This window comes from Bos mutus, chromosome 8 (assembly GCF_027580195.1).
Source record: "Bos mutus isolate GX-2022 chromosome 8, NWIPB_WYAK_1.1, whole genome shotgun sequence".
Taxonomy (NCBI): domain Eukaryota; kingdom Metazoa; phylum Chordata; class Mammalia; order Artiodactyla; family Bovidae; genus Bos; species Bos mutus.
In genome coordinates this window covers 110,778,424-110,792,624 of record NC_091624.1, presented here as the reverse complement: position 1 = coordinate 110,792,624, position 14,201 = coordinate 110,778,424, and the positions used below count along the sequence as shown (strand labels likewise).

Here is a 14,201-nt window from a genome sequence, read left to right as displayed (position 1 = left end):
CTCAGAACCACTGGGCTTCACGCTCAACTGAAAATCCTATAATGGAGGTTGAAGATTAAAAAGTCAAGACAATAGTCATGACTGCCCAGTATAACTCAAGGAAACAAGAACATAGAGATGCTTCATCCAAAACATGTGTGAAAATTACCTTGTTGGTGAGGCCATTCTTCACCCAGCTTGTCAGTTCTGCCTTTAAGCTCTCTTCATACTTTCTAGCATCCATCTTCCTAATGACTATTTTATTCTCAAAATGAACGAATTCCTCTGGACACAACTCCTTGAAAAGGAATGTCACAAAATTCAGTAAAATCATGCAAGAAAATCCAAGTGCTTCTCAACAATATGTCTCATGAACAGAATTACAAGTGTCTTGCAAAGAGGGGGCAAACTATCTCCCTGTCATTCCTGGTGTGTAAACCTGATGGAATGGTGAACACTTACAGAAGAGTGTGCAGCAAAACCAACCAGGAGGTGAACACAGATGGGCAGAGGAAGGAAGGGGCATGAGAGGAGAGGAAGGCAAGAATAGAAACCCAAGACCTGGCACACAGTGTGGGAGATGGAAGGGTGGTCCTGTCCCAGAAAGCAGAAGAGGAAGCAAGGTCAAGAGTTGAGGGGCTTTCCCCCCAGTTACAGGAAAACACAGACTGTGAGCAGGAAGGCTGTTAGGGAAGGAGCAATCTTATTTTGTAAAGAATCCACTGGTGATTTTCAAAGATCAGATGCAGACAATTAGGAAGGGTGATAGCTCATCTCTGTGAATGGCAGTTACCATCCACTAAAATCAATTCAAAAACAATTGCAGAATTACTGTTTACCTGAGCTCTGAGACAACTTTTCCAGAATTCAAACATGGTAGGTATCATAAAGCTGGACCATTTCTCGAGGTGAAAGGGTAAGATCAGAAGGGAATCCAAACTTTTCAATCCATCTTTAAAATAAAATTGAAAATTTTAATATTCTTTCTGTTTCATCTGAAGTTCTATCCTTTGCTTCAGAGTCACTATCATGAACCCAGACACTGAAACTATCCCTGATCTAAAATGCTTGATGGAAACACAGTACTAACCAAGAGTATCCCTGATTTACTAAGAAAGGGGAAAAACCCAAAAGCCTGCCACAAAGTTTTATACTTCTTGAGACCTTGCAGCTGGGTCAGTTCTCTATAAGGGTAGAGGTGAGGGGATGTCTAAAAGATCTGCAAACTCAGTTCAGACAAGAACACACAGCATCCACCCTGGCACCAGAAGTGAAAGTGATTTCATTATGAATATGGTTCCTGGCTTTTGAGCACTAGCCTGAAAGTGGCAAGTCTGACTTTCTCAAGTACTAAGATCACTTGGAAGGACTGATGCTAAAGCTGAAACTCCAGTACTTTGGCCACTTCATGCGAACAGTTGACTCATTGGAAAAGACTGATTCTGGGAGGGATTGGGGGCAGGAGGAGAAGGGGACGACAGAGGATGAGATGGCTGGATGGCATCACCAACTCGATGGACATGAGTTTGGGTGAACTCTGGGAGTTGGTGATGGACAGGGAGGCCTGGCATGCTGTGATTCATGGGGTCGCAAAGACTCAGGACATGACTGAGTGACTGAACTGAACTGAACTGAAGATCACTTGAAGGTCACCTTCACAACACTCAAGGAAACTTCTCCCCAGGTCACTGACTCGGTTCTGTTTTAAGCCCTCTGGATATCCATGTAATTCATTTTTCCTCAGATATTTTAAAATATAAATTTAAAAGTCCTGTTCTCCAAAAGCTTGTATTGCAGTAAATTCTGTTGGATTCAACCACTATTGCTACAAATCCACTGCCTGTGAAACTATGATCCCTAAAATGCTGGCAGATTTCCTTCAAAAGAAAAGGTTGGGTGGGGGGTTGGTTTATGAATAGGCTTCCCCAAGATTTCTCATTGGAAAGGTTATGTCTTCAAGAAGGGGCTATGTACACAGATTTCTCCAAAGTTATTTGACAATAGGGAATGAGTTTTAATAAACAGCTACTAAGTTATGAAACTCAGGTTTGGAAATTCAAGGCCAAAAAAAGCCACTTCAAATAATACAGTTAAAAAAAACTGTTTATTAGGCTGGAAAGTACAGTCAAGTTTGAATCAGAAGATCTAATTCTAATTCCACCCCTAAATGCTGTTTCCTCATCTACAACATAGGATCCAAGTATCTCTTTTGCCGCCTTACAGACTGCAGTAAAAGCAAATAAGACAAACACTTCAGCACAAGGTTTTGGACTTTAAACTAGGAGATAAGTAAGACCTGAAGAGCTAATGCCCAGTACAGTGACTACAGACAACAAAGCTGTATTATGAACACCAACATGCTGAGGATGTGTGTATGCTCATATCTGACCCTTTGCATCCCCATGGACTGTGGCCCACCAGGCTTCTCTGTCCATGAGATTTCCCAGGCAAGAATGTTGGAGTGGGTTGCCACTTCCTCCTCCAGGGGATCTTCCCGACTCAGGATCAAACCTGCACTGGCAGGAAGGTTCTTTACCACTGAGCCACCTGGGGAGCCCTAAACATGCTGGGACTAGATCTTAATTGTCCCACCACAAAAAATAAAATAAAATAAAAAAGGATGAGGACTCAGACTTGACACAGGTGGCTTTCATACTGCAAAATAAATATACCAAATCACCATGCTGTACCCCTTAAACTTATACAAGGTTTTATGCCAAACATACTTCAATTAAAATAATTGGGCTTTGACTGAGGTTGTAAAAATCAGCAGAATGTAGGTGAGTGCCTGGACCACAGTTCAGCATCTCAACCTGAGCAGTGAACTAGCTGAACAGAAAAAATTGCTTTTCGCCAAATAGTATTTGAATATCTTGCTTTGGAATGTTAGCATTTGTTCTCTTATTATTACTACGTAAAAGTGGCAACTTGCAGTCCATGGGGTCTCAAAGAGTCAGACATGACTAGGCGACTGAACAACAACAATATCTTGCCCAAATAAAATAAATACAAGAACTATCATAATTTTTAAGATATAATTGTTCTGGTTTGGTCCCTAGAATGCATTTGGTTTCTTAGCCTCTTACAAAAGCCTGCATGCCCTTATTTCCACCATGGAGAGAAGTACTGCCTTTGCCCTCAGAACTAAGCTACACAACACGTGGCACAGGCCTAGGAAAACACCCAGCATGTGACCAGCGCCTCGACCTTCCATGTGCCTGATGAATGACCAACTTATAGGTCTTCATTTTCTAATCAATTTAACAACTCATGGCCAAAAGCTGGGCCACACCATTCCATTCAGCTGGTGTTCACTGTGTGACAACTAATGAGCCAGCCCAGGGAGACAAGGAAGAGAGATAAAAGGTCACAGGTTCCCACCCTCCTTCACTTATGAGCACACAGCATCACACCACGAAGGTGTTTTGGCAAATCGCATTGTCCCCAACCCTGCAGGTGACGGGAAGCACAGTTCCATGGGCAGCAGACAGACGGGCAGCCCCTCCTACACTTGCTGGGGCTGACACCCTGTCCCAACAGCTGTCCCCGAGTGGCCAGATAGCTGGTGACAAGGTTGGACTCCACCCTGTGCCAGAAATGAGCCTCACATGGAGGCAGGCCCAAGCTACTCAGCCCTTCCTTCTAGAGCCACCTGTGTGACAACAGAGCCAGAGCACAGACATCTATGGGGACAGCTCTTCTGTTCATGTTGCCTCACCACCCAACCTCCTCACGTCCCCTGAGGTCTACTACACAAGATCAGAGATCGTCTCCTTGTTCAGGGAGGCTGCCATGCCTTTTACCACTGATGCTGTAGGAAACACTCCATGTGAACACACGCTACACACACAACGGTCAACATACACATTTAATGCCATCCAAGCTGCGTTCCTATTGCAAAGGAGACTCATGCAGCAGCATGACCTTTGCAGGAGTCACATGGGGTTAGAGTAGCTGGGTCCGCTTCCCAGCCATCCATTAATAGCCACTGAGATAGCAGACAGGCACTTGGAGCAAGATGCCAAACTCACCAAGTTCTCCCAATCCCTCTGCTCACTGCCACCTAAAGACAGTCTGCCCTGAACCATCTACACAGAATGGAGGACTGTGTAAATGCTGCACTGAGATGCCTGGAGACAAGGCGGAAAGAGAAGAGAAGAGGAGATGGACACAGAGAAAGGGGGCTTGTTATCTATGTGTGGGTTATCACCACTACTCCAGTTTTGGGGTGTGAGTTAGGTCACAGGAATTTCACCCACATTTCAGTTTTCTTTAGATGGAGATGGAGCCATTGCCACACAAAAAAGAAAGTCCCGTAATGAAATCCTATTGGAAAATTACCGCACTGAACTCATTCCATTGCTCTTAGAAGCTACTGTGTCACAGCCCAAAGGCCGTAACATGATTCTCACTCAGTCGCTCACTCACGCATCTGTCCACCAGTCTGTTCAAAATACAGCGATGAAGCTGCAGGCTCTGGGGTCATCCGTCTGAGACCGCACCCCAGTCCCACCCCTTCCCTGGCAGTACAGGTTCTCTCTGCCCTACCTCCCTCGCTTGTCAAACGGGAGTATCAGTAAGGCATCCATCCTATTGTTGCAAAGGTTACAGGAGGCAAGATACGTAAAATCCTTAGAACCCAAAGAATGTGCTCACCCTGGGTGTCTATATTCATGTAACAAACGTTTCAATCCAATTAATTACAAGCCACAAAGGCAGAAAATCTGTCTTCAAGGAATTATTCCAGTAAGAAGACAAGCTCTTAAGGAACTTCAGCAGCAAGCCAACCACGACTGTTGTTGGACAGGAAATACAGACCAGGTGCATGGAGAGAAGACTCCCTCCAGCTAAGCAGGTCACAGAGGATTCTGAAGAGATTTCCCATGAGATCAGATCAGTCGCTCAGTCGTGTCCGACTCTTTGAGACCCCATCAATCACAGCACGCCAGGTCTCCCTGTCCATCACCAACTCCCAGAGTTCACTGAGACTCACGACCATTGAGTCAGTGATGCCATACAGCCATCTCATCCTCTGTCGTCCCCTTCTCCTCCTGCCCCCAATCCCTCCCAGCATCAGAGTCTTTTCCAATGAGTCAACTCTTCGCATGAGGTGGCCAAAGTACTGGAGTTTCAGCTTCAGCATCATTGCTTCCAAAGAAATCCCAGGGCTGATCTCCTTCAGAATGGACTGGTTGGATCTCCTTGCAGTCCAAGGGACTCTCAAGAGTCTTCTCCAACACCACAGTTCAAAAGCATCAATTCTTTGGTGCTCAGCCTTCTTCACAGTCCAACTCTCACGTCCATACATGACCACAGGAAAAACCATAGCCTTGACTAGACCAAACTTTGTTAGCAAAGTAATGTCTCTGCTTTTGAATATGCTATCTAGGTTGGTCATAACTTTCCTTCCAAGGAGTAAGTGTCTTTTAATTTCATGGCTTCAGTAACCATCTGCAGTAATTTTGGAGCCCCCAAAAATAAAGTCTGACACTATTTCCACTGTTTCCCCATCTATTTCCCATGAAGTGATGGGACCGGATGCCATGATCTTCATTTTCTGAATGTTGAGCTTTAGGCCAACTTTTTTACTCTCCACTTTCACTTTCATCAAGAGGCTTTTGAGTTCCTCTTCACTTTCTGCCATAAGGGTGGTGTCATCTGCATATCTGAGGTTATTGATATTTCTCCCAGTAATCTTGATTCCAGCTTGTGTTTCTTCCAGTCCAGAGTTTCTCATGATGTACTCTGCATATAAGTTAAATAAGCAGGGTGACAATATACAGCCTTGACGTACTCCTTTTCCTCTTTGGAATCAATCTGTTGTTCCATGTCCAGTTCTAACTGTTGCTTCCTGACCTGCATACAGATTTCTCAAGAGGCAGATCAGGTGGTTTGGTATTCCCATCTCTTCCAGAATTTTCCACAGTTTATTGTGATCCACACAGTCAAAGGCTTTGGCATAGTCAATAAAGCAGAAATAGATGTTTTTCTGGAACTCTCTTGCTTTTTCCATGATCCAGCAGATGTTGGCAATTTGATCTCTGGTTCCTCTGCCTTTTCTAAAATCAGCTTGAACATCAGGAAGTTCAAGGTTCACATATTGCTGAAGCCTGGCTTGGAGAATTTTGAGCGTTACTTTACTAGCGTGTGAGATGAATGCAATTGTGCAGTAGTTTGAGCATTCTTTGGCATTGCCTTTCTTTGGGATTGGAATGAAAACTGACCTTTTCCAGTCCTGTGGCCACTGCTGAGTTTTCCAAATTTGCTGGCATATTGAGTGCAGCACTTTCACAGCATCATCTTTCAGGATTTGGAATAGCTCAACTGGAATTCTATCACCTCCACTAGCTTTGTTCATAGTGATGCTTTCTAAGGCCCACTTGAAGAGCCATCAAAATTGAACAGGGTCTGGATGACTGGTACTGTGCATCTGTGGTGAAACACTCCAGTTTACAGATAAACCATGAGGGCGTCCAGTAAAATCCATCAAGTAGATGAGCAGAAGCACTTGGGGCTGGGTCCTGAAAGACCTCAGAAGCCTGACCAAGGAGCTGTGCCTTTGGCTGTTTGCAAGAGAAAGCCATCACAGGCTCAGAAGGATCAGAATTATCCTATTTATTTACCTAAGATAGGTTTCTGATCCAGATACGTCATTCAGGCAGAACTTGAAACTACTCCCTATGACATCAACTATTGTAACTAAAGAAAACTGCATGTGGCTTAAAAACTGTCAGACTACAAGGCTTCACCTGACAACAGAATTTAGAGTATATTTAACTTGTTCAGTCTTGGAAGGAAGGAAAACTATTGCCTAATTATCACTTTGAGAGGCAACCAAAGCTTTAATGGGCCATCCTCAGAATAGAATGGAAAAGGAAAATTAAGAAATCTTCCTCCACTCAAACCCCAGAGCCCCAAATGAGGTCTCCTTAAGACTTCCACCTTACTGATTTACTACCAAAACATCACACTGTGATTGCTATGTCAGTAAAAAGCACCTTTTCCTTGTCTAACCTAATTCACAGTGATCAAATTCTCACATGTATGAGACACTGTCCACACAAAGTTGTAGCTGCACTAAGAGAAGAGACAGTGTCCAAAAAGGTGGATAGATGGACATGGGTGCTGAGAAGAAGGGAAATGGGCAAAGATAACATCTAAGAATAAAGAAAAATCAACCCAAAAAATTTCAGGTTAAGTGTTCAGTCATTTTTAAGTTTTGCAGAGGCATTTCCAGATGTTCAAGCTGGTTTTAGAAAAGGCAGAGGAACCAGAGATCAAACTGCCAACATCCGCTGGATCATCAAAAGAGCAAGAGAGTTCCAGAAAAACATCTATTTCTGCTTCATTGACTATGCCAAAGCCTTTGACTGTGTGGATCACAATAAACTGTGGAAAATTCTGGAAGAGATGGAAATACCTGACCACCTGAACTGCCTCTTAAGAAATCTGTATGCAGGTCAGGAAGCAACAGTTAGAACTGGACATGGAACAACAGACTGGTTCCAAATAGGAAAAGAAGTATGTCAAGGCTGTATATTGTCACCCTGCTTATTTAACTTATATGCAGAGTACATCATGAGAAATGCTGGGCTGGATGAAGCACAAGCTGGAATCAAGATTGCCAGGAGAAATATCAATAACCTCAGATATGCAGATGACACCACCCTTATGGCAGAAAGTGAAGAGGAACTCAAAAGCCTCTTGATGAAAGTGAAAGAGGAGAGTGAAAAAGTTGGCTTAAAACTCAACATTCAGAAAACGAAGATCATGGCATCCGGTCCCATCACTTCATGGGAAATAGATGGGGAAACAGTGGAAATAGTGTCAGACTTTATTTTTCTGGGCTCCAAAATCACTGCAGATGGTTACTGAAGCCATGAAATTAAAAGACACTTACTCCTTGGAAGGAAAGTTATGACCAACCTAGATAGCATATTCAAAAGCAGAGACATTACTTTGCCAACAAAGTTTGGTCTAGTCAAGGCTATGGTTTTTCCTGTGGTCATGTATGGATGTGAGAGTTGGACTGTGAAGAAGGCTGAGCGCCGAAGAATTGATGCTTTTGAACTGTGGTGTTGGAGAAGACTCTTGAGAGTCCCTTGGACTGCAAGGAGATCCAACCAGTCCATTCTGAAGGAGATCAGCCCTGGGATTTCTTTGGAAGCAATGATGCTGAAGCTGAAACTCCAGTACTTTGGCCACCTCATGCAAAGAGTTGACTCATTGAAAAAGACTCTGATGCTGGGAGGGATTGGGGGCAGGAGGAGAAGGGGACGACAGAGGATGAGATGGCTGGATGGCATCACTGACTTGATGGACGTGAGTCTGGGTGAACTCTGGGAGTTGGTGATGGACAGGGAGGCCTGGCGTGCTGCAATTCATGGGGTCACAAAGAGTCGGACACAACTGAGTGACTCAACTGAACTGAACTGAACACCATTAAGGAATAGATAAAAACTGGGAAGTTATTCTTGTTACTTTTAAAACTCAGATTAAATATCTGTTAAAAGTACTGATTCTGTAATTCTGATGAGTACCACCCAGGCAGCTCTGCAATATGACATAAATAATAACCTTTGCTCAGAAAAAACACAGCAGAAGTATCACTCACATGGTCCGTTGTCAATGCAGCACACAGTGAAAATAGTCAAAGGAAATTTCACGATTGCTCACTGAACATATGTATTTCTCTAAGTCATTGCAGGTCTTTTCATAGAGCACTGGAAGCGAAGAGCAAGAATTTCCCAATGAATGGACACACAATGATGGGATAACTTGAAAGGAAGAGACAAAATTCCTATGAATGTGTCAAACCTACCAAGTCTCACTTTATATGACTGCTTCATCAGCAAGTAATTTTTGTGGGAATTGGCACGGCAGCTGGCATTTCTTGTAGAAGCAATGCTTTTTTCAATCATACCGTCTGCTTGTTTCCAGTACCATTTTACAGATTGTAGCCACCTTAAAATTTAAATTACATATTACTTAGACAGAACATGGAAACACTTCCTGAAATATCAAGTACTTCAAAATACAGAAAATTGTATGTGCCTTAAAACTTGCACATAAATGAATAGGCCCTAGAGCCAGATGACCTAAGATTGAATCCCAGCCTCCTTACCATGGGCTAAGACTTTCTGTTGAATCACAAAATCTCTCTGTGCCTTGTTTTTCATATTTAAAAGGAAATAATAATAGCAGTCAGAAAACTATCTAACAGCAGCAATTAAAATAATAAATCATAAAGGTTTTTGGCCATCTAAGACAAATCAACATATGCAAAGTACTTAGAAAGGCACTTGGCAAATCAGTCTTTGCTATAATTGTTGTTAGTGGGCAAAGATCTAGCACAGTGGAAAAATGATATGGAGCTTTCAACTAATAAGGCTTCCCTATCTTTCTAAACATCTGCAAACCGGGACAACATATGCAAACCGGGACAACATAAGCAGTCTCAAGGTCCATGGCAGACTGTGTCAATACATGTGTGTGTTTGTTGCTCAATCAAAGTGTCTGACTCTTTGCGACCCCACAGACTCTAGCCCACCAGGTTCCTCTGTCCATGGGATTCTCCAGGCAAGAATACTGGAGTGGGTAGCCTATCCTTTCTTCAGGGGATCTTCCTGACCCAGGGATCGAAACTGGATCTCTTGCATTGCAGACAGATCCTTTACTGTCTGGGCCACCAGGGGAGCCACTATACTCTTTTAATTTTATTTCTTTGCAAAAGGACAGAGAAAAAGAAAAATAAATCAATCACTTCTGGTGAGCCTTTTTTGAGATACAAGGGAAATTTCCTACTCAACTGAAGATCTGGCTGGGGGAACCCTTGGTTTTTTCCTTTACAGAGCATGGCCTTGCTCAGCACCTGCCAGGAGGGGTGAGTTTATTCCCTGAATATTCAGAGATAAGGTAAGAGATTCATCAGGTGGTTATGGAACTTTCCAGAACACATATAGAAAAGATAACATTCAAACATTCAAAACAGGTAAGTATTCTATCTAGACCGAAGCTCAGGCCTACTCAAGTCAGATGCTCCGAGTTGCTGATGGTGGTGGAAAGGGCCAGGAAGGGGCAGCGGATAATGAGGAGATGCTCCCAGATTTCTGCTCCAATTTCCCCACCAAGACTGTGGACCTATTAAAGACAAAAATGCTCCATTAAAACTGAGCAGGAGGTCTGAAAGATGTCTTTCCAAAGGAAACAAACAGATGGCCAATAGTTACATGAAAAGATGCTCAACTTTACCCATCATTGAGAAATGAAAATCAAAACCACATGAGATATCACTCACACCTGTCAGAACAGCCACCACCAAAAAGAACACAAATAAAATCTGTTGGCTGGAGGCTTCCCTGGTGGCTCAGTGGTAAAGAATCTACCTGCTAATCCAGGAGACACAGGTTCAATCCCTGATCCAGGAAGATCCCACAAGCCATGGCACAACTAAGCCTGCACACCACATCAATTAAGTCTGTGCTCTAGAGACCAGGAGCTGCAACTACTGAGCCCATGTGCCACAAATGAAGCCCTCACGCCCCAGAGCCCATGCTCCACAACAAGAGAAGCCACTGCAATGAGAAGCCTGCGCACCACAACTAGAGCGAAGCCCCACTTGTCGCAACTAGAGAAGAGCCCATGCAGCAGTGAAGACCCAGCACAGCCAAAAACTAAAAATATAAAATAAACAAAAATATTTTAAAAAGCAACCTGAATGTCCATTACTCTGAGACTAAGTAAACAAACACATTTAAAAAAATATTGTCGGCGAGGGTATGGTGAAACAGGAACCCTTGTACACTGTTAGTGGGAATGTGAGATGGTTACAGCTATTCAGAACAGTACCAGAGGCTCCTCAGTTCAGCTCAGTTCAGTTCAGTCGCTCAGTCGTGTCCAACTCTTTGTGACCCCATGAATCGCAGCACGCCAGGCCTCCCTGTCCAGCACCAACTCCCGGAGATCACTCAGACTCACGTCCATCGAGTCAGTGATGCCATCCAACCATCTCATCCTCTGTCGTCCCCTTCTCCTCCTGCCCCAATCCCTCCCAGCATCAGAGTCTTTTCCAATGAGTCAACTCTTCGCATGAGGTGGCCAAAGTACTGGAGTTTCAGCTTCAGCATCATTGCTTCCAAAGAAATCCCAGGGCTGATCTCCTTCAGAATGGACTGGTTGGATCTCCTTGCAGTCCAAGGGACTCTCAAGAGTCTTCTCCAACACCACAGTTCAAAAGCATCAATTCTTCAGTGCTCAGCTTTCTTCACAGTCCAACTCTCACATCCATACATGACCACAGGAAAAACCATAGCCTTGACTAGACGGACCTTTGTTGGCAAAGTAATGTCTCTGCTTTTGAATATGCTATCTAGGTTGGTCATAACTTTCCTTCCAAGGAGTAAGTGTCTTTTAATTTCATGGCTGCAATCACCATCTGCAGTGATTTTGGAGCCCAAAAAAATTAAGTCTGACACTATTTCCACTGTTTCCCCATCTATTTCCCATGAAGTGATGGGACCGGATGCCATGATCTTCGTTTTCTGAATGTTGAGTTTTAAGCCAACTTTTTCACTCTCCTCTTTCACCTTCATCAAGAGGCTTTTTAGTTCCTCTTCAATAAACTAAAAATAGAACTGCCATATGATCCAGCAATTCCACTTCTGGGTATTTATCCAAAGAAAACAAAAGGATATATACATCCCCCATGTTTATTGCAGCACTATGTATAACAGCCAAGATAGTAAGCAGCCCAAGTGTTCACTGAAGGATGAATGTATGGGTAAAGAAACTGTAGTGTGTATACATAGAATGGAATATTATTTAACTATAAAAAAAGAATGAAATCTTCCCATCTGTGATCATGGAAGGACGTCAAGGGCATTATGCTAAGAGAAATAAATCAATAAGTCAGACGTAAAAAGACAAACAATAATTTCACATGTGAAATCTTAAAACACATATACACAAACAACCTCAAATATATACAGAACACATATGTAGTTATAAGAAGTGTGTGTGGGAGAAGTTGGTGAATGGCTTTTGTTTGTTGTTTTAGTTTAGATTATTTAGACTGAATAAGTTAAATAACTTTCCAGTTGATTTAAAAATAGCAGATTTTTGTACTCACATGTAGAGTTTATGTTTTAAATAAATTTTGGTATTTAAAAAATAATTAGCAGATGAAAATAAGACCTGGAAGCTTGAATCATCATCATACATGGTTTCATATTTGCCAACCATGCCAAGTTTATATAAACACTGACAAATTCAGCCAACACAAAATCCTAACACACACTTTCTTTTAATTCCCATAACCAATCCATCAATAATTCCTCTGTAACTCACTTTCCAAAATATCTTTCAAATCTAAGCATTTTCTCCACTTCCATGGCCCCCAGGTCATCCACAATATCCTTCTGGCTGACCTCCCAGCTCCCCTGGGCCCACCCCTGCACTCTTCACGTCATAGCCAACAGACACGTCTCGAGGATGAACTCAATCAGGCCATGTCCCCAGTTACATTTTCTCAATATCTTCCCACTACATGCGGAACAAAATACAAACTCCTGAACAGGGCGAACATTGTGTTGGGGGTTACCACCCCCACCAGCCGGCTCTCTAGCCTCATTCCAGCCCCTCTCCCTTCATGCGCTTACTTCTCTCCAGACACACTGGACTTTGCTTTGTCGCCTGAACACAAATTTCCTACCCCAGAGCTTCCACATACATTGTTCCCTCTGCTTAGAATGCTTTAACCTGCTTTTGGACTTGTAGAGTTCAGCTCAGTGTTACCCACTGGAAGACTCTTCCCACCAGCACTGCAGAGCTGCCCTCAGGCTGCACCCATCCCCCACCTGGCCATCACCACAGTCAGACAGGCGGCCCCTTCTCACCACCATATGCAGGGAAGTGGGCTGCCACAGTCGCACTATGCTCAGCTGTCTGATCCTTTGGCCCAGTGATCCTGTGGCTCACACCTGGGCATTCCCACACCCATAGTGCCTGGCGTTGTGGAGACACTGCTTCTATACTTGCTGAATTCATGAATGCCCTTTGACCTGATAAAGCAAATGGAACTAGACTTAGGGAAGATCCTCAGAAGTGGTGTCAACTTATAAAATATAAGTTTTCATCTATTTTTGCCATCCAAATGTGAATTTCTGAGCCCTGAGGACGCCCTGGAACAACAATACCTGCTATCTGTCAGCCATGGAGCTGCCACCACTCCCTATGGTGAGCAAGGAAATAAGGATGTGAATAATCAAATCACAGGACACAAGTTTTAGTTAAAAGCTAAACATGTTGAGAGTTATGTTTCATTTGGTGGGAATTTTTAGGGCTTCAAGTCCAGGAGACAGCGTCTCAAGTGACCCTGAGAGAACTGCTCTGAGGAGACAGGGAGGGGAGGGGAGGGTGGGAAGTCAGGTAATATAGAAGCTTGCAACAAGGGCCAGGTAGTCTGAAAATCAAAAGATTATTGCTAATTAGGGAACACGTCCTGTAGTCCATGGGGTCGCAAAGAGTCAAATATGACTTGAGTCACTGAACCGAACTGAACTGAGGGAAGATGAGATATCTCATTAAGGAAATGCACTTTTCTGTGTATGGGAAGATGCAAGAGCCTGGGCTCACTGAAATCATCCCTTTCATACGCATCTCAGCTATCCAGGGCCACTGCCCTGTGATTTGATTATTCACATCCTTAGTTCCTTGTTTACCATAGGGAGTGGTGGCAGCTCCATGGCTGCCAGATAGCGTGCACTGTTCTTCCTGGGCACCCTCGGGGCTCAGAAAGTCACATTTGGAGGGCCAAAATAGCTGAAGGCTGTGACACCCTTGTCTATGATATGGCAGGAAATACTTCATCTCACAGTGGTTTCCTTTAAACAGATTACACTGACACCTGGCAATCAACTGGAAAGGACTTACTATCACAGTTATTAGATAATTTTTTTTAAATCCCTTGCCCATTTGGTTTGGTAGCTCAGATGGTAAAGAACCTGCCTGCAATGTAGGAGGCACAAGAGACCCAAGTTCGATCCCAGAGTTAGGAAGATCCCCTGGAAAAGGGAATGGCTACCAACTCCAGTATTCTTCCCTGGAGAATTCTATTTATTATTGACTTCCCAGGTAGCACAATGGTGAAGAATCCACCTGCCAGTACAGGAGGCACAAGAGACACGGGTTTGATCCCTGGTTGGGAAAACCCCCTGGAGGAGGGC

At 43.5% G+C, this 14,201-nt stretch overlaps 1 protein-coding gene across 1 annotated transcript in view; it reads right to left on the bottom strand.

Annotated features, from left to right (window-relative positions):
- Positions 1–14,201, bottom strand: part of LOC102270938 (DExD/H-box helicase 60) — a 135,120-nt gene that overhangs the window by 26,379 nt on the left and 94,540 nt on the right. Inside the window, 7 exon segments of the mRNA XM_070374953.1 lie at positions 149–277; positions 819–860; positions 862–931; positions 8,574–8,619; positions 8,622–8,702; positions 8,801–8,943; positions 10,019–10,119. Of these exon segments, the coding sequence (XP_070231054.1) occupies positions 149–277; positions 819–860; positions 862–931; positions 8,574–8,619; positions 8,622–8,702; positions 8,801–8,943; positions 10,019–10,119 (612 nt within the window).